This window comes from Odocoileus virginianus, chromosome 2, assembly GCF_023699985.2.
Source record: "Odocoileus virginianus isolate 20LAN1187 ecotype Illinois chromosome 2, Ovbor_1.2, whole genome shotgun sequence".
Lineage (NCBI taxonomy): Eukaryota > Metazoa > Chordata > Mammalia > Artiodactyla > Cervidae > Odocoileus > Odocoileus virginianus.
In genome coordinates this window covers 70038092-70058774 of record NC_069675.1, presented here as the reverse complement: position 1 = coordinate 70058774, position 20683 = coordinate 70038092, and the positions used below count along the sequence as shown (strand labels likewise).

Below are 20683 nucleotides of genomic sequence, written 5' to 3'. Positions count from 1 at the left end.
TAAATGGAATCTGTGGCTTTCAATTCTACAGAATTTTCTCACATTATTTTTCTTGTATTCTTGCATTATTACCCCCCTTTCAATTTCTGGCCTTTCTTTCTGACATTTCCACTATTTAAGACATTGGACAGGCTAGACTCATGTTCCTACTTTACCTTCTCTTTTTCAATCTCTCCTTTGACCTATGTTCTAGGAAATTTTTCAATCTCTAACTTTTAGTACTTCTACTAGAATTTTTTATCTCTGCTCCCATAGTATCTAATATCCTGGAACTCTTTTATTTTCTGATTTTTAAACCAGTATTATTCTGTTCTTTCATGGATGCGACATCATTTTTATGTCTTTCTGTGAATATCATAGCTTTTAAAGTTATTTGTTTAACGTTTTCTCCTTCCTGATTTATCTCTACTTTTGTGAGTCTATATTTCAGATTCTCTCATGATGGAGGTTTTTTTTCAAAGGTGATCCCTAGTAACAAATCCTAGAAGACTGACTGAAAATTCTGGTGCTGGGGTGTATCTTGTAGACCAGTGAACTGCACAGAAGTAGATTCCAGATGATCTCTTTTATCTGGCAATCAATAAATTTGCTGGCGCAGTTTTTTTTTTTTTTTTAAGGCTATTCAATTTCTTTAAGTACCAATCCCCCCATCTCCTGCTGATGCTTAGGTGGGGAGGAGGAACAAAGTGACAGAGATAGAAACATGCCCCACTGCTAACATTCTGGACACCTATAAGCAGGAGGATCACTATTCAGTATTTGTGTTTTACTTCACATCCCTGATTCCAGTACACTGCCTCCTCATCTGTTACGTGTGGTGTCTCTAAATTTAAAGTCTGTAAGGTTTAATTTCACCTCAAAATAAACCTCTTGTATCCTGCTAAGCAAAGGCATCAAAACTGTTTCTTATTAACTTTTAAAGAAGATTCTTCTTTCCAACCCTATGCTTCATCTTCTCTAAGACAAGGTATCTCCAATTCTTCAACCCTTCTGGAGTTCTACAGGCTCAGCTGGCTTGCTTCCTACTGGCACCTGCTCCTCAGCTCTGTGAAAAACTCTATCCAGTTTTTATCTTTCAAAATTTGGTGATGTTGCCTGTCCATCTGTTATCTTCTTGTTTTCTTTACTCTTAAGGGTTTCATCTTTCGTTTTTCCATATTTTTGCTTTAGTGGGACTTGGAACAGGAAAAGTGGTTCAGTTTGCCATGTTCAATTATAAGCCCTTCCATGTATACAGAGATAAAATATAAATAATGCTGGATAAAGAAACCCCTTGTCAGAAAGAAAAATAAACCACAAAAAGGCTGATAACAGATCTTATTCTGAAATGAAGTTTGATACGCAGGAAAGGAAGAACATGAAAATAGATAAGAGCTCAAAGGTGAACAGGAAGCAGCAATTAAGCCTGGCAGGTAATGATTTTCAAACACAGAGTTGACAATTTAATGTCTGAGAACTGAGTAAAGTAAAGTAACTTACTTGTGTGGAGCCTGTCAGCCCTCTGGAATGACTTCTTCCCCAGGCCCAGCAAATGATTTTCCACTTTAACCGAAGAAGAAGAAAAGCTAGAGTTTGAGTTCTGAGGGCTGCTTGACTGTCCATCAGATTGCTTTCCTTCCCATATTGCTAGGGGAAAAAATATATAACCCTGAAGTTACAGATAGAAACTAATCAATCAAAAGAACAATTAAATCATACAATGCTAACCAAAAGGTTATCAAGGAAATCAAACCAGTCAATCCTAAAGGAAATCAATCCTAAATATTTATTAGACACACTTATGCTGAAGCTAAAGCTCCAATACTGTGGCCACCTGATACAAAGAACCGACTTAGAAAAGACCCTGATGCTGGGAAAGATTGAAGGCAGGAGGAGAAGGGGATGAAAGAGGATGAGATGATTGGATGGCATCACTGACTCAATGGATATGAGCTTGAGCAAGCTCCAGGAGATGGTGAAGGACAGGGAAGCCTGGCATGCTCCAGTCAGTCCATGGGGTTGAAAACAGTCAGATGTGACTAAACAACTGAACAACAAACCAAAATGAGTTATGTTTGAGGCAATGTGACCCTGCAAATGTGTTCTGAGTCTGCGAATTAGGAGTCAAAAGTGAATAAAATCCCTTTCTTCCTCCCAGCACATTATTTGCTTCTAGTAGTATATTTCCTTTCTAACAAAAATGTAAAGTTCTACAAGACATGGTTTAAATCTGGCAAACCCATAAATAAGTTGGCATTAAACTGAACTGTGTAATAAAAAAGCCTATACCTCAACCAGTTTAAATTCAAAAGAAAATAAGCAACAATAACAGAAAATCCAAAGGCCCGTGGATATGTCCAATGGAAACTCAAAGGTATTATGTACTCTTAGGAAAGATTTGTATTTTTCAAGGAGAGAACTTGTGAAGAGTTCAGCTTGAGCAACTTGGAAACATCAGCTTTACTAATTGGAGGCTTCCAAATATTATTGTTAGACATTCTGGAAATGAGTCACTGATCCTATTCTAACATGCAAATCCCAATGATGTACTTTAAAATAACTGTATGATTACTCTGCATAAATTTCCCCATTTACCCTAGAAGGATTTATACTGAGGATATGGCAGTATAAGGATTATGTAAATAAATACAATAATTTACAAATAAATAACAGACTATATGAGTTTGGTATACAAAAATACTGGAAAAGAAACTTTCGCTGAAAAGACACTCGGTCTGCCTACCAGGTTTGGCAGGTACAGGATCACTGGATGCTTTGACAGTCTTCAGAGACAGGTGCTGGTTGGAGGAGATGGACATGCTTGGCCTGCATTGCTGCTGCTGCTGTTTCTTCTGTTGTTGCTGTTTTAGTGCCTAGCAAGAGAAAACTGACTGTAAGAAACAAATCAGTTTTTAGTAATAACAAATAATAAATGACATTTTAAGTGGTGAGGACCATGCTGACTATACAATTTCTGTGAAATCTATCCAAGTAAACAAAAATCTCAATTAAAACTAATTAAACACAGGCCTAAATGAGCCTTAAAATTTGATTTTTTTTTTCTTTTACCAATGTTCTCCTGTATATAAATCTGAGAAACTGTCATTAACATTTTTTAGAACTTAAAAATCACCAATAAGCCATGGATTTCTCAAACTTGTAGTGGCAGAGAATTAGATACTTTTGATCATTCTGAAAACAGAATTCTAAGCCCTGAACCAAGAACAGTTCTCATTTGTATCAACTTTATCTAGAAATATAAATATTTCCCTTATGTATGCTTCGAGGTGCTGCAGTTAAACAAAAAGTAGTAAATGACTACTTGAATTTGGTCTTGTGTCTGAGCAGTAAGATTTGGCCCAATGATCAAATGAATCTCAGTGATTTAAAGCAATTTATAGCAATGTGGTAAACTGAAGGGAGGGAAGATTAGAAAACACTGGTTCTATTAATAAGAAGTGTGGTTCCTTCTGGTTACTTCAAAATATTTTAATTTCTATAATTTTCTTAGTTTATAGAATATACTAAACTAGAAAGAACAGAAAAATAAAGAGCTTCCCAGGTTTTAATCATGAAGATACATAAAGGCAACTGTTTACTTCAAGAGCTTAAAAAACAAAAAAAAAAAAGACAAGGAAACTAAAACTACATAGGAAAAGGCTGAATATCTATGACCTCAGTAAAATGTCAATTTAAGCTTTAAGTTTCAAGACCATCATGTAGAAAAGTGTGGAAAAACCAACTGCCTACTTGTTTCCGATTCTTTCTTCACAATAAGGTTTTCTCCTACTTCACACTCACATGCAGTTCTGGCTATGCCATATAGGCACAGTGGCAACACTTGATTTCCTTGATCTATACTGTCAGTGGAGAAAAGAATACTCAGAGTCTCTGGTATCTGGCTTACTTTTCACCTATAACATTTATAATAGGTGAGGCAGAAACATAATGTCAGTTTTGTCTGATCACTGATGACAGCTTATCTCTCATTCTTTGCAATCAGAATACAAAATGTTTGCAAGCTTCCTGTGTAGCAGCCACTAGTATTTCTTTCTTTCTATTCGAGGTATGTAGGTCATTCTAGGTTAATCCGAAATTTAATAGAGCTACTTGATCTTATCTATTTCTGCTATGATCACATAAATTCAGATATAAGATAAAAAAGGAAATAACTTACAGCTTCTGTTTTAAGAACTGCAGTTTCCCCCTCCCTCAGTAGTATACAAACCCTGTTCCTAATTTTATTTTAAAATTTAAAAAACAAACAATTAAAAAAAACTTCACTGTGGTAAAGGATAACTTATACTGAAGTAAGTTTTCTCACTTAATAATATAAAAACATACACAGGAGGCAAAACCTTATTTTACATATCAACAATCTAATTTACATAATTTCCCATATTGATATTCTTTGAAGAAAATACAGTATCTGACTCCTGAGATCAAAAGAAAATAATACAGAGTAGTTTTTATGTCATGATTAAGGTAACAAGTTATAGCCATCAACTTATATCTCCTTATTGAGCTTCTTCTACACTTACCTTATATGTGTGTGTTGGTGCATTTATACATACTCATATTTCTATTAAAATATATTATTGTTCTGGGTATGTATGTCAGATATATATGTATGTTTTTAATAAGTGCTGTAACACATCTTAATTTTAACGATTAAACATTATAGTGTGGTGATGTTTATATGTCTATGCAGAATAATTTCATTACAAAGTAAACTTTTAATCCTGTATAATTGTCTAGCATATGGATATGCCACTGTTAATGAAGTAATTCATGTATGTATCTCTACTTGTAAATTTTTCCTATTACAAACTTTAATGCAAACATTTTTCTGTGTATGAATACATGCATTTTTCTAAGATAAGTTTCCAAATATTTAAGTGCTTAGTCATAGGGTATGTGCACTTAAAATTTTAATAAATATTATAAAATTTTTCTCCAAAATAGCTATAATTTATATCCCATCAGCAAACTACAAGTAGTCATTTTCCCACATACTTGACAGTGCTTTATGTTATAATTAAGCTCTATTATATATATATACCAATCTAAGGATAGAAGTGGTCTGTGTTCTTATTAGACAAATTTTTATGTATTGATAATTTGCATTTCAAAAAAATGAAAAGCTAGTTCTTTGAAAAGCCCAGTAAAATAGTCAGCAAGTAACACTGAGAAAAGATACATTATAAACAAAGAACACTGAGGAACAAAAGAAAAACACGCAAAAATACTATGTTCAACTTTATACCAATATTTGACCAAAAAAATCAAGTGAACTAGACCATTTTCTAAGAAAAATAAACTTCCAAAATTGGCTAAAAGAATCAGATCAAGAGTAGTACTAGATGAAATTCAAACGCCCTAGCAGTAAAAGGTAAGATCTGCAAGACTTTCACCATCTAGAAAAATATAGAGAGCTACAGAACTTAATAGATGCTAAGAACAATCCTGATTCCAAAATTGTACAAGGATGGTACAAGAATATAACAAAATCTAAGCTAAACTCATAAAAGAGAAAACTCCACTAATATATTAAAAATGATGTAGCAAACATAACAGGGTTTATTCCAGAGAGTTAACTATAGATTAACATTAGAAAATTTAGCCCTGGAATTCTGCATACTGGCTGACTTAAAAAGTTACCTGATCATCTTAATAAATGCTGAAAAAAAATCAATCTGAAAAAATTCAATACCTACTTGCAACACACACACACTACACACACACACACACACACACACACACACACACACACACACAGAGTACCTACTTGTAACACACGCACCCCTCATAGCAAATTGGAAACTAATGAGGAACTTTTAAAATGTGATTAAAAAGAGTATCTATGACAAAGCTATAACACAGAGGTGCATAAATTATTAACAACAAATTGGGAAACTGTACAAAATTTTTCCTTAAAAGGACTTAATGTCACTGACTGCCAGCAGCACGCCTTTTTAATGCACGCGAGGACACGTCTGTAAACAGAACAGCACGGTTACCTGCTTTAGTGCCTTCTTGCTGTGCTTCTGTGATGAAGAAATGACTTTACCTGCCGGAATGGTAGGAGATGGGCAGCCCGAATGAGGAGAAGATGGCTGTGACAGCCTAGATGATACTAGGAGGAGAAAAATGACAATTCCAAGTTTTGTTATCAGAGGTGATATCAAGCATCATTTCTTTCCCAATCACACAGTGCTACCTGTATTAAGAACTGTGACCAAACACTTTTGGGAAGGATCTTCTTTTTGGAGTTCTACTGCAAACAGCCTCCCTTTTCAAGTTTATTTCCTCAGAAAGCTCTAGTAAAGGATGATAGGATGGGGAAGGGATGAATGTTAGTATTCATCACTTCTTATTCTTTAATTTTTTCAATAGAATTATTGAAGAAGCAGTAAGCAGAATATAAACCGTAAGTCATCAACTAAGGTAAAGTTTAGAAAAGATTCTAGAACCTGCTGGACAGTATGTATGTCCTTAAGGTAAATCTAGTAACAACATGATATTGTGGAAGAGCACTGGATTGATAGAATGGGTTCCAGTTTCCCCTATCTTTAAAATGAAGGCAATAAGGTCATTCCACCTCAAACACTACCGTTCTCTAATTCTCATATTCCTTCAACTCTGACATCAATAGTTTTAGGTCTACCCATGTGCAAGGGTGCTTTAGAACTTCTGATGGAGTCAGTGTAGGTATACATAGGATGGAACCACTCTCTAATCACACTAGCTATTTTATCAGACTTAGCCAAACCTCAGTATTGCGTGAGGGGTTTCCCCTAGCAAGGGTCTATATTTATAATAAACACAATCTCTAAAGTTTGACAGTGTATAATTTATGATACAAGATAATAAAGAAATCACTGACTCAGACTCAAAAACAAAAATGACGACAACAGTAGACAATATTAAGAAGACTCATCATACTTGACTTCAGCTTTGTATCCCAGCCCTTACTGAGGGGTTATATATGGGAAAGAAAGTGTGGTGTTTAAAAAAACAAACAAACAAAACCACATTAATTGTAACATATAAAACAAAAAATGGAGTTGGATAATTCTTGAGATGTTTAAGCAACAAAAAAAAACTAAATTCTTAGTGCACTCAGATGCTGACCAATTTTTTAAAACAACGGTTTCAATGAGATACAATTCCTATACCATAAAATTCACCTGAAGTGTAAAATGTAATGGCTTTTAAAATATTTGCAAAGTTGTGCAACCATCATCAGAATCAATTTTCATCACCCATTAAAAAATTCTGTACTGGTTAGCTGTCACTCTTCTTTCCCCCTAACTCACTTCCCTCTTTAGTAGTGGGCTTTTTTTTTTTTTTTAAACAAAAATGAGTGTTTTAAAGGTTCATCTGTGTTTCAGCATGTATCAATACTTTATCCATTCTACTGTATGCATATGCCACATTTTGTTATTCATGAGCTGATAAGACATTTGGGCCATTTTCACTTTTTGGCCATTATGAACACTCATTAGAATTTTGTGTTGGACATATGCTTTCAACTCTCCTGGTTCATATCTAAAAGTGAAATTGCTGGGTTTTTCAGTAACTCTCTGTTTAAACTTTTTAAGGAAGTCCTAAACTGACTTCTAAAACGGCTGCACTATTTTTACAATTCCATCGGAAATGTATGAGTGTTCCAATTTTTCCACACTCTTGTCAACACTTGCTATTGTCTGTCTTCTTGATTTGACCAATGTTTTTAATGGACATTATGAAAATAAAGCTAAAAACTATTAATATTTAACTATATTTACTTTCTTTTTAATGGTTTGCAGAAATCTGAGAATATACATGTCCTCAACTGCCCCAATATCTAAAAATAAACAGAAAACAAACCAACCAAAATGACCCCATTAAGGACTGCAAGAATTCTGTGGCCTAAAAAACAGACAATAAAGCTATCTGTGATTACCAGGGCAAAACTTTGGAATGTTTCCCTTTAAGGCAAAACCCCTTTTTAGCAAATGAATCCATAAACGTATCTTGAAGCCAACTAAAATAAATGAAGAAAATTCCATGACCTTCCAATGAGGAAAATCTCCCAGTTGACTTAATGCCAAATATTGGTCTCACAACTTTAATGAAACTTTTAAATATTAAAGGTTCAGAACTACAAAAAGCAAACATGATTTAAACACATGTTTATAAACTCATCTCTATTAATCCTTCTAGTGCCTACACTGTCTCTAAGACACATTAACTTTTTTAGAGTAACCAAAAATTAAACATCATGTGCCTAATGCTGTGCCCGGTTCATTTGAACAGAATTTCATTGAACTCTTATAATCATCCTCTAATGCAAAGAACCGACTCATTGGAAAAGATCGTAATGCTGGGAAACACTGAGGGCAAGAGAAGAGGATGAGATGGTTGGATGGCATCACCAACTCAATGGACATGAATCTGAGCAAACTCTGGGAGACAGTGAAGTCTGGCGTGCTGCAGTTCACAGGGCTGCAAAGAGTTGGACACGACTTAGCGACTTGAACAATAAGGTAGGTACAACTTCTCTTTCTACTCCCACCCAATCTCCTCCAATTCTACCCTCTGAGATAACAAAATAATATAGTTGGATTTGTATCCTTGTTGACATTTTTTATGCAAATAAAAATATGAAAAAATTTCAAGGATGTGTATTTATATATAAATATTAAGTAAACATCTGCATATTGTGATGGTATTATCTAAAATTTCCTTATCTAGAAATTTAATTAGCCTGCAAAAGGACTCAGGTAGTAAGGAGCACAACCAACATTTGAAGTTTGCATAGTTTCAGAAGAGTGAGTACTTGTAGTGGGTTAAGTAGTGGCCACCAAAAGTCATGTCCATGTTCTAACTCCCAGAAATGTTATATTATTTGGAAAAGGAGACTTGGCAGATATAATTGATTTTGAGACAAGGAAATCATCTTGGATGATCCCAGTGGGTCTTAAAATCAAATGATGAGTTACCTTAAACACAAGACAGACACAGAGAAGTCCATGTGAAGACAGAGGCAGAGACTGAAGGATGATCTTCCTTTTAATAGCTACATAAAATTCCACTGTGCAGATGTATCATAATTTCTTCAACTGGACTGATGAGTAGTTTAGTAATTTATAGTCTTTTGCTCTTATTACTAAACTGTCTTAAACACTGGTTTCTAAGGTACTGTACCAAGAATGATACCATCACTATCTAAAAAATGCAAATTACTGGATCCCAACCCAACTCTACTGAGCCAGAAACTGTGAAGGTAGGGCCCAGGAATCTGTGTCTTAATGGGCTCTCCAGGTGATTCTAATGCACGTTCAACTATAATATACTGAGAAGCCAGCTTTCCAAAGTGATTTACAACTTGAGGCTCATTAAAGCCAGTTTTACTTATATAGTTTACTGAAGTAGTTTCAGCTTGGTGGATACATCTGTACCATACACTGGGTATAAGCTCAGAAGGTACCACTTTTCAATACAGCATTGGGAATTTTCCATTTCAACAAATGATTATCATATGGAACAAGGTCCAAAGGGTAATGGACTATTCATATTAGATGCATTTGAATTAAAAAGAATTAGTAAATAATTTCTTAGTATTTTTTCTCCTGAAGATATTCAGTGAGACCCTCTGAAGTATTAAAGACACTATCAGAAATAATGGAGCAGTAATATCAAAATTGAAACTGAGCTTTATACAGTTAAAGGATTAATCGTTGAAAGACTGATAACAATTAAAGTTCCCCAAATCGTTTTCATGATCAAAAAGAGCAATACTTCTCTTAAGGGAGAGTTTTAATTTTCACAAATAATAAAAATAATTTTATTATTAAAAATATATAAAGACAATAATAATAATAAATAATTTTACCAGAAGATAAAAACAATAATATATGTAGCTATTTCATGCCGCAATATTGTATTTTAGGGAAAAGGCAGACTTCACGTAGATACAATCCTACCAAAAAAGCAACAGAAAATGTTGATTTTAATCATTTTTCTGGTGTTATTCCATCTTACCTTGACTTGGAATTCCATAAAGCTCTTCTCTGAACATTGTTTCCTGTCTGGAAATTAGAAACCAAAACTACAAACTTCTAAGTTCTTCCACCTTACACAGAAATCAATAAACTAGTTTTAACATTTAACTGAATTTCAAGGTTCTACTCTCTGTTCCTATCTGGCTGAAAAGTATACCTATTTCAAGAGAGTCTCTATCGATTTCCAACTAGAAGTATCAGTTTTGCTGTCAAGAGCTCTTTATTTTTGTACATAAAAGGAAGTGGGTTTCGATACTATCTCAGTGTTCTTCCTGTCTTACAATGCATTTGAAATAAAGTGATGTCAGATTGAGAGTAAAAGCTTTAGAATAAGAAAACGGAATAGACACACATTTGTTTTACCTTTATTAATAACTGCAACTGACTTAGAATTGTTCTGCAGCACACTACTACTATCACTGCTAACTACAAGTTTTCCACTGTACTTTGCACTGGACTACAAAAACACTCATATGTATACAATAGAAAACTAAAAATACATTTCTATGCCTATGCCATATGCATGACCCAAGAATGAGAGAAGTACATCCTATGAGAGACTAAATCATTCTTTATTATTGCTAGCTTAGCATTCATCCATTTCTTAAGACTATCAGAGCTGCCAGAGTCAATGTGAATTCCATATGACATCACATACACCTCTCATCTCCACCTTCCAAATACCACATGAAGTTCATCCTAGTCTCAGTTTAACAGGCTACAATCAGAAAAGATCTTAAGATCTCAACAGAAACAGGCTAAGTAGTTAATACTGTGACAATTTCGAGAAGAATGCATCAGAGGCAGTTTGAAAATAATTTATGTTGACTACAATTTTGAATTTGCTATAACCTTGATGTTAATATCTTCTATTATTATGCCAAGTATGGGGCAAAGTTGTAATATTTTAATCTACCTATTAAGCTACTGAGAGGAGGAGAAGGGGACCAAAGAGGATGAGATGGTTGGATGGCATCACTGATTCGATGGACATGAGTCTGAGCAAACTCCAGGAGTTGGTGATGGACAGGGAAGCCTGGAGTGCTGCAGACCATGGGGTCGCAAAGAGTTGGGACATGACTGAGCGACCGAACTGAAGCTACTGAGAATGGGGTTCAACTGTTATTTCTTAAATCCTCCTGTAATCACATTTACCTCACAGATAGCCTTTCACAAACATATAACAATCACTACCTGAAACAGCTACTGCAGCCTAGGAGCTACCAAAAAGCAAAGACCTACACAACCGTGACTTTGTTCCCAGTTTACTGACCACCTTTAATGCTGATTTCCCTGTTTCCAGCCACATCCAGAAATTATGAATCTGTTTCTCTTGCTTGATGACCTGGTTTGGTTTCTAATCCTAGATCAACAAATTCCCAAACTTAAAAAGAAAAATGTAAACTGGGGGGAAGCAGAGGAGACAAAAAGGCCTAAGTACTTTTGGCTCCATCTTCCAAAAAAAGAACAGAAAAAAAAAGGGGATGGGGTGGTCCTTTAGTATAATCTAAGAAACGTAAGACCCTGGACACACCTCTCTTCACTACTGACTGGGATTACTTTTAAAAAATACATATCAAGAACACTCAGGATTTCCCTGGTGGTCCAGTGGTTGAGAATCTGCCTTGCAATGCAGGGGGTGTGGGTTCAGTGCCTGATCAGGGAACTAAGCCAGTGCACTCTGGAACCCACGATCCCCAACTGGAGAGTGCACACACCACAGCAGAGATCCCGTGTGCCACAACTGAGACTGTACGCAGCCAAGTAAATAAAGAAATTTTTTAAAAAGAAAAAAAGGAATGTTGGTCACAGGTCCCAATCTTGTCTTGCCTTTATTCCATTTGTTCATAACACTTAGGGTCTGGGCTGTTCTCTAAGCGGTTGTGATCTTAAAGCTAAGATCCCCTGGTTTCAAAATTTGTCCAAATAACATGTGTAGCAGCTGTTATGAGAGAACTTAGATAACACAACCAGTTATCTAAATTTTCTCCAAAAGTAGTCCATACATTAACACAGAAATGGTAATAAACCTGATGACTTTTCTGATGCAGTTCAAAAATCAATAGCTCTGCTGCACTTAAAACTGAGTCAATTACTCTAATAAGTGTAACTCTAAATTCTAGATCCAAAGACAACTCACCTATAACTCAAACCTAAGAGGATATCCAAGCTAGGGAAATTCTTGGATGTCTATTTTGCTCTGGCATCAGTCCTTATAAAGTAACCAGCATGAGCTGGCTTAAAATCTGTCCTGCCATATATGGCTCAATTTACCAATACTGGGGTAAAAATGATTTTCCCTCTTCAAAAAGACTCTTGAAAAAGAAGCTACAGATAATTATCAAGACTAGGTAATAAAATGTATCTCGAAGTGGAAAATTCATCCCAGGGAAGCTGTAGCAACAAAGATGTTATTCTCTAAAAACACGGTTTGGGGTAAACTATAAAGCAGAAACCAAGCAGGAGATGAGGGCAAAGACTAGCAGACTAAATTTAGTCTTTGCTAGTAGAAACGAAAAGCATTCTTTTCCTAGTAAGGAGTGAGCTGTTAAACCAATTAAGCCCTCAAATTTTCAAAGAGAGTATTAAGAGGTAAATAACATAATACCATCCTAAGAAGGGTTATAGGTAGCCAAGAGCTGAAAATAAACCCAGGTAAAAACCTAGAGCCATGTTGTCCAATGTGATGGCCACTAGCCACATGTGGCTATTTAAATTCAGGTTAACATAAAGTGAAAAATTCAGTTCCTCTGTCACACTAGCTATATTTCAAGTGCTCAAAACACACATGGTGCTAGTGACTACTTTGTTGAGTTGCACAACATAGCTGCAGAACACTTCCATCACGGCAGGAAATTCCATGGGACAGTACTGATCTAACTAGTAAGGGAAAGAGAATAACCAACCTGGGGTCTGGAAAAAGAAAAACTATTAACAAGGGCATTTATCCTACAGCATTCAGTCTTTTATTGAGGGGTCAGGTGGATTTACCTTTCCTTTTCCACCTGCTCTTTTTTCCCTCCTTGTTGCTGCCACCATCACTGCTGCTGCTGCTGTTTTCAGAACTCTGGGAATCTGACTGACCATCACTGCTTTCTTCTGAACCTTCTGAAAGCTCTTTCACCCCATCCGGCACATCTTTCTGAAAATGTAGGCATCCAATTAGGATTAATCATTACCATTTCAGCAAACAGGAATTAAATTTCTGATATGCATTACTGTGATTTGCAATTGTGCTGATTATTTTTTAGGATTGTAAGATTCAGTAGCAGAACCAGGAATTTCTGATTCCTGTCACCTCTCTTCTTTGTGTCAAATTAGGTACTGTTTCCTTCTATACTCAAAGGTAAAAATTATACATGAAAATCTTATGCACATACAACAAAGAGGCTTAGACAAAAACTTGTTATATATAACTCCAGGTAAATGATGAAATGAAATCTATAAAATGTATACAATAACAATTTTTTAAAATATAAGCATACCCATCCATCCATATAATGTATATATATTTGTGTGTATATAAGTGCCATTATGTATTATAAATTCAGTTACGAGTCTGGACAGCAAGAGATGATACATTATTTGAACCTATCTGGTTCCAAAAATTGCTAGTAAGTAGCAAGAATCATTAAAGGAATCATTAAAAAAAAAAATCATATGAATCTTTGGTTTCTGCACTGCATACTGAGAATGCTAATCAGAAACGATTCCTGTGTCAGCCACACTATGATGATAGATATAATAGGGAAGCTGTAAAATTAAGAATCTAGGGTTTGAATTCTGGCCTTATCTTCTCCTAATGAGGCAGCCTTGGGCAAAGTCTTAAACGCTTATGCCTCAGCCTCCCTGTAAGATGGGTAATAGTACCTACCTTAAAAGATCATTCTGAAATTAAATGAGTTAATAAATGTAAAATGCTTAGTACAGTGCCTAGCATATGATAAGGTTCAGTAAATATTAGCTGGCTACTATGTATTTATATAGTATATAAAATATAAATACATTAGTGAATGTTATTTCTAAGTTATAAAACTATGAATGATTCTTTTTTCCTCTCAATATATTTTCTGTCTCCCACATAATTTATTTTTATTATCAAATCAAAAATAATTTTGACAAATGACCATCCTACCTCAACTGCCACTCACAACATTATAGTCAAGGCAGTAAGCTCTGGGGGCTTCCCTTTCGGTTCAGTGGTTAAGACTCTGAGCTTGCACTGGAGGGGGCACAGGTTCAACTACTGATGGGGGAACTAAGATCCCACATGCCGCAGGGTGTGGTCAACAAAGTAAAAAGAAGACAGCAACCTCTGACCTGCTAAGGAGCTGTTTTTCCTCCAGCGCCATTTCACATGTTGTACACTTTCTTAAAATACATGTCTCTTGTTTTTCTAGTCTTTCTTTCAAAATGCAGGAAACTTTTACAGATTAGTTGCCAAAGAGACCTCTTGATCCATAAGTTCTACAAATACCTTAGTACAAATATAACTATCTTCTTAAACTTGTGATCGCTCCAGGATCACCTCACACCCAACATCTTAGAATCACTGTATCCCTTCTTTTACTCCCAATAGTTCACATTTTATTTCTCTAATGTTCCTTGCCTCCATCTCTTTTAGCACTCTCATGAAAAGTGTTAGTCGCTCAGTCGTGTCTGACTCTTTGCGACCCCATGGACTATAACCTGCCAGGCTTCTCTGTCCATGGAATTCTCTAGGCAAGAATACTAGAGTGGGTAGCCATTCCCTTCTCCAGGGAATCTTTCTGACCCAGGGATCAAACCCCAGTCTTCCACACTGCAGGCAGATTCTTTGCCTCTGAGCCACCAGGGAAGCCCCAATCATTCTCACAGTTCAACTCAATTATCTCTTCTAAACAATCATAATCATCTTTTTGACAAGTTTTCCTGTTTAACTCTTTAAGTGTATCCTACTTGAATTATCCTCTAAACATGGATTTGATCATGCTATTCTCCTGAAAACCTCTGCCACTTCCTCAACACATGCCTACCCTCTCTCCTTCCTCTACAAATGCCTACCCTCTCTCCTTCCTCTCTCCAACTGCAAGTCAGGTTTTCAAAAGCTTCCAAAGTGTGTTCTTCACCCAACATTTACCTCACTCCGACTCCTTACCACACTAGCCCACACATAGATTATTGTCTAACCACTCCAATTTACTCCCAAATCCATTCTGAATCCTTTTATCTGTGCCTCTGCTTAACCTATTCCCTTGTCCTAGAAGGCCCTTCCTCCCACTACTTATCTACCAAAGTTCAACTCATATTTTACAACTTTAAAATAGCAAAAATAAAAACAAAAGCTTCTAAATTCCTTTATTCAAGATGAATCTTTATTTCTCTACACTATAACAGTACTTTATAGCATAGTACATTCTGTCACTAATTATTTCAGTAACTATGTGAGATTTAAGAGATCAGGACCTTAATTTATCCTTCTTTATAGCCTCTACGCGTCCAGTACACAGTAGTCATTTAATAAATGTTTTTAGCAATATGGAAGGTCTACAACAGCTAAAACCTAAAAGAAATATAGAGAGCTCCATGTAGGCTAGATCCCTGTAACCCCAAGAAGTTGAACAAGGTGTTTTAAAAGAAGGTATTAAAGGTGAGTTAGATCTTTTAAAAGTTAGCGTGCTACACACAACCACCGAGCACAGGGAGGACTACAGCTGGAGCTAAAAAGGTAAGAGGGGAAGAGCTGCACACACGTGGACATAAGTCACTACTGATGAATTTCCTTTGAGAAGTAACGCTCTCCTCAATCCATCTGGCTAGAGAGGGCTTAACCAGACCCTCATATCAAGGGTGATCATGAACCTAAGGGCGGCCATCAGAAGATTCAATACATTTGGCAAAGGTGATCCTTTAAGTACAGGCACATACACCAAGCCATACCAAGTAAGCCAAAATAATACCAAAAGGGCTCCTGCTTCAGTTTGTGAGACTCCTTCTCCCCAGGCTTACAGCGTCCAGACTGGGGCTTGGGAGTGAAGTCATGTAGATGAGGAGAAGGCCTGCCTTGGAATGAGGCCAAAAGAAAGTGGAGAGACCCATTTCTGATGACAATCATTTGAGCTCCTGAATTCAGGCTGAGTTTCCCTAAAACTTTGAGCTATGTGAACTAATAAATTCTCTGTTTTCCTCAAGTTCATTTGGGTTGGTTTTTCTGTTTATAACTGTAAGGACACTGATAAGTCAAGATCCCTTTTTAGTGCAGGAATTAGAAATTAGCAAGCTTGTTATGGTTAAAAAAAAATGGAAATTCAGTTAGATCTGAATTCATATTCTGGCTCTAATACTATCTGGCCAACACTGGGCAAGAAAATCCAATCTTCTGAACTTCGGCTTTCTCCATTATAATAAAGAAATAATAACCACAGTTCTGAATTGTAACAGAGAATTAAATGAGAAAGTAGTATAAAGCATTAAAGCTACATGCTCCACGGTAACACTCATTATTATTTAAATAATGTGAGGCCCTTTAAAAAGTCACTGGAAGTAATTTTCAATCCATCCTTTCAAAATAATATTGTGGCAGAGAATGAAAAGTGAAGTTACTTCTCCAATCTTACCTACAAATGGCCACAGATTAAAGAAAAAAGTACTGGACATGGGATTGAAATTTTTACTTCTTGAAAGCAAGCTCTTCAAGAATAGAATTCTGTCTCTATGACTCAAGTATTATTTATATGTAGTCACTTCCTGTTTTCACTTTTAAAATAACCCCCTAACAACAATATTTACCTTCAAAGTATATACTCCCATTCTACCTGGAACCTTATAGAAGATGCCTTCTTCACCTCGGGAGTTTGTGTGCAGCATGGCATTCAGGCATGCAAGAGGGGACGTTCCACTGTCGAACAAAACAAAACAAAACAAAAAGAACACAATGATTAGTTTCTAGTCTCTCAGTAGTCTATGCAACACTGAATTAAGATAAAATTAATGATGGATCAACACTCATTTGACAAAACACACTTTATAAACTATAAAAAGTCTATAAATCTAGAGAGGTGGCCATGGAGAAAATGGATGTAAAATTCAAAAAGAAAAAATAATTTTATAATTTTCTTAATCTCAATTCAGCATCTAACATTTAAGTCAAGAAAAATTTCTCTCACAGAAGGATCACAGAAGTATTCTGTAAAGATTTTACTTTACTCACAATTTTATTTGTTAACACATCAATAAAGCTGAAAAAAAATTTTTTAATATATTTCATTTAGCACAAGCCTTAACTGTTCATAAATAAAACAGGGAGGAAAAAGAAAACACAAAGAGAAATAAACAATATTAATCGCCTTCCATACTGCTGCACCAGAATGAATTTTAGTTATGGAAAGAACATACTTCCATGGCCTTTTTTAAACTAAGATATAACTGACATATAACATTATAGTGTCAAGTGTATAACATAATGATTCCATATTTATCTATATTATAATGGTCTCTTATATTTAGACCTATCATAAGATCACTTAAAAAGACTTATAAAACAGGCTTTGGAATATTCACCTTCTATGTAGAAACTTGATTAAAAGTTTACTAATTCTAATATGTTGTTGTTTATTCACTAAGTTGTGTCAAACCTTTTGCAACCCCATGGACTGCAGCCTGCCAGGCTCCTCTGTTCATGAGAATTTCCAGACAAGAATACTGGAATGAGTTGCCATTTCCTTCTCCAGGGGAATCTTCCCAACCCAGGGCTCAAACTCAGGTCTCCTGCATTACAGGCAGATTCTTTACCACCAAGCCACCAGGGAAGCTAATATATATTTATCATATTTTCTGGAGTTTTAGCTATATAATAAATTATCTGTAGAAAATTTATATATAACATTTTCCTTTCTAATCACAATCAATTCATTTTTCTAAATGGAAATGTGTGGCATCCTACAGGATAGACCAAACTTTTGACATGAGAGAGAAAACTCTAACACCACAAAAGAAAACCTTAGTAACTAAATAAAAATAAACATTTCTGTACAGGAAAGAAATATCATCAACAAAATAACACAAAACATACAAAGCTAGAATAAGTAACTGCAAAACAAATGGCAGACAAAAAAAATGAATAATCCTAAAACAGCTTCTTTTAGGAAAACACAACCAATTAGAAAAAAATGGATTAAGGATATGAACATGCAGTATAAACAGCCAACAGAATACATGAAAAGCTGCCCAAACTTAACAGTGGTTAAAGCAAAACAAATGAAACTGAAACCCCACTGGTCAGACTTGGAGAAATCAAAATATTCAAGTCTCTGTTAGCAGTACTGTACTGGTGTCAGTTTCCTGGTTTTGATATCATACGACAGCTATATAAAGATGCTACTACTGGAGGAAGCAGAGGTATAGATGGGACTATTCTTATAATTTCCGATAAGTTTATAATTACATTTTAAAAAGTGAACTGATAAACCCATTGCTGGTAAGGTTACGGTAAAAGAGCACTCTTAAAGACTGCTGGTGGGACTGAAAACTGCCACTTCCTACTCCCCACCTCAATTCTGTCTTAGGAAAGTAACATGGAAGCATCCACTAAAATTAAAACTATTAGGGGGCTACTAATTCAACAATCCCACTTCAATCAATCCCCCCAAAATAAGACCACAAAGACTTACAAACATACATGCAAGGATTAACTTCAGCATTGCTAAAAAGTGTCAAAGCACTGAAAATGACTTCAAAGTCAATAAAAGAATGGCTGACCATATGTTAGTAAGGTAACCAACAGGATATGAATCAATAACAGCTATGTTAACAGCAAAAGGAGTGCTAAATTCCAGGAAGCATTCTGGTTAGCCCTCACAACAATCCTTTGAGGTAAGCAAAATCATTACACCATTTTTACAAATGAACAAACAAATATACTGAGGTGTTAATAAGTAAGCTGGTTCAAGATCACATAGTGCTTTGTAAGTGGTGAAGACAAAATTTCAGTAAGAAGAAAGAAGCAGAAGAGGAAAAAGACTGCTTAAAAAGAACATGTAACTAAGTAAAAAGAAAACATGCTATAATCTGTAGCTCAATAACCTATCTGGTAAAAGGTTTGCCCTAATTTTTGGTATTCAATTTCAGTATTAAGTACCCACTCTGTTTAGTGCTGTTTATTAAGTATCCAATAAACTACGGTCTGTGGGTCCAAAGAGGAAACCTTTCTAGTTCAAAGTGTAACAGGATACTTAGACAAGGGAACAAACTGCCACAGCACACTGCAACCAGTGCTAGGGATACAGACACAAGTCCACAATCCTGACCCCAAACACTTAAGGCCAATTGTTTCAGACATAAAAATCTGTTTGGATTTTTGAAAGGCAAAATGGTATGCCATATACTATGTAACATCACCAGAGAGATTTGGGGGGGGGGGGGGGGCGGGGGGCGGGGTGGGCAGCAATTCTATAACCAAATGCGGTGAAATACATGAATATTCACACTAAGTAGGAAAAACAGTTTAAGAGAATTGTCGACAAAGGAAGTTTGGTACCAAAAGACTGAAAAACCTCTTTCATGCATTTTGGATTTTGGTATTATGGAACGGAGATTGCAGGCCTGTACAAAGTACTTTAGGTCTGAGAGAAAGTAACACATAGTCTCATCTAGAGCTTAGTACCCAGAACCCAAAACAAAACAAACAAAAAAAACACCAAAAAACAAGCAAAAAACCCAAAGCCAACCAAACCAAAACAAAAAATCTCTTACGGTAAAACCCATAAAATGAAAGTAAATGGCAAGCACATCTGGTGAAAAGATGTGGTAACAGATACAGACACCATCATATTTTCCTCACAAATCTGGTATAATTTTCCTTTGAAGGAAATATGAAAGTTTCAAAAAACCCACAAGATATACAGAACACTACACTGTTTAAAACACAAATTTAGATCTGATTTCAGGAAAATATAAAAAACCAGAGAACCCCTGAAAAATTCATTTTTATGAATAATGAAGCAATGGCAGAGAAGTAAAATAGGCTACACTGCCCATGATGGCAGGAATATATCTTCAAGGGAAGTAACTCCAGAATGACATGATTAAAATAAAAATAGCTGAGTAACTTGAAGGAACAGACAGCCCCTGCATGAATGATAAAACCCTGGTACAGAGAAAATCAATACTGATGTCAAGTAAGTATAATATGGGGTTGAAGCAGCTGAAGCAAGAATACCTCAAAAGATTACATAACTATCATGAGATAATTTAGTTTCTAATTTTTTTGGTCCATGTTCAAGAGATTGTAGTTGGAGTAGTGGCTGGGGGGGTTGGGGAGCAGTCCTCAAGGAAAGGAACAAGTGCAGTGTTACAATTTTATGCTGATACACTTCATGAAGGGAATGTACTAAGATGCTTCATACACAAGGCCCAAGAACAGAAGCAACTTCAGTCATACTGCCAACAACCTTATTTGATTTTCTCTGCAGTAAAGGGGGTTAACAGTAGCCAGCAGGGCTGAAAGACGTGAGGCCTATAATTAACACTGCTCAGAGGAAACAAACATAGCAACTCATGAAAAGAGACCACTGTGTGGCCTAAAGAGCCAGATTTATGTATTTAGACCAATCTTAGAGTTCAGATCTGAGTATATCATGGGCAAGTCAGTAAATACCCTTAATCTGCTCAGCTGTGAA

General features: G+C 35.7%; 1 protein-coding gene across 2 annotated transcripts in view; it reads right to left on the bottom strand.

Moving 5' to 3' along the window:
- Positions 1-20683, bottom strand: part of ASXL2 (ASXL transcriptional regulator 2) — a 124564-nt gene that overhangs the window by 25422 nt on the left and 78459 nt on the right. Inside the window, exons 3-7 of one of the 2 annotated variants that reach the window (XM_020913823.2) lie at positions 16797-16905; positions 13020-13170; positions 6000-6115; positions 2723-2852; positions 1480-1626 (exon numbers count right to left, since the gene is read on the bottom strand). In XM_020913823.2, the coding sequence (XP_020769482.1) occupies positions 1480-1626; positions 2723-2852; positions 6000-6115; positions 13020-13170; positions 16797-16905 (653 nt within the window). Of the gene's footprint in view, positions 1-1479; positions 1627-2722; positions 2853-5999; positions 6116-10008; positions 10242-13019; positions 13171-16796; positions 16906-20683 lie in introns of those variants that run through there. The other variant, XM_070450710.1, reaches the window with a different exon arrangement.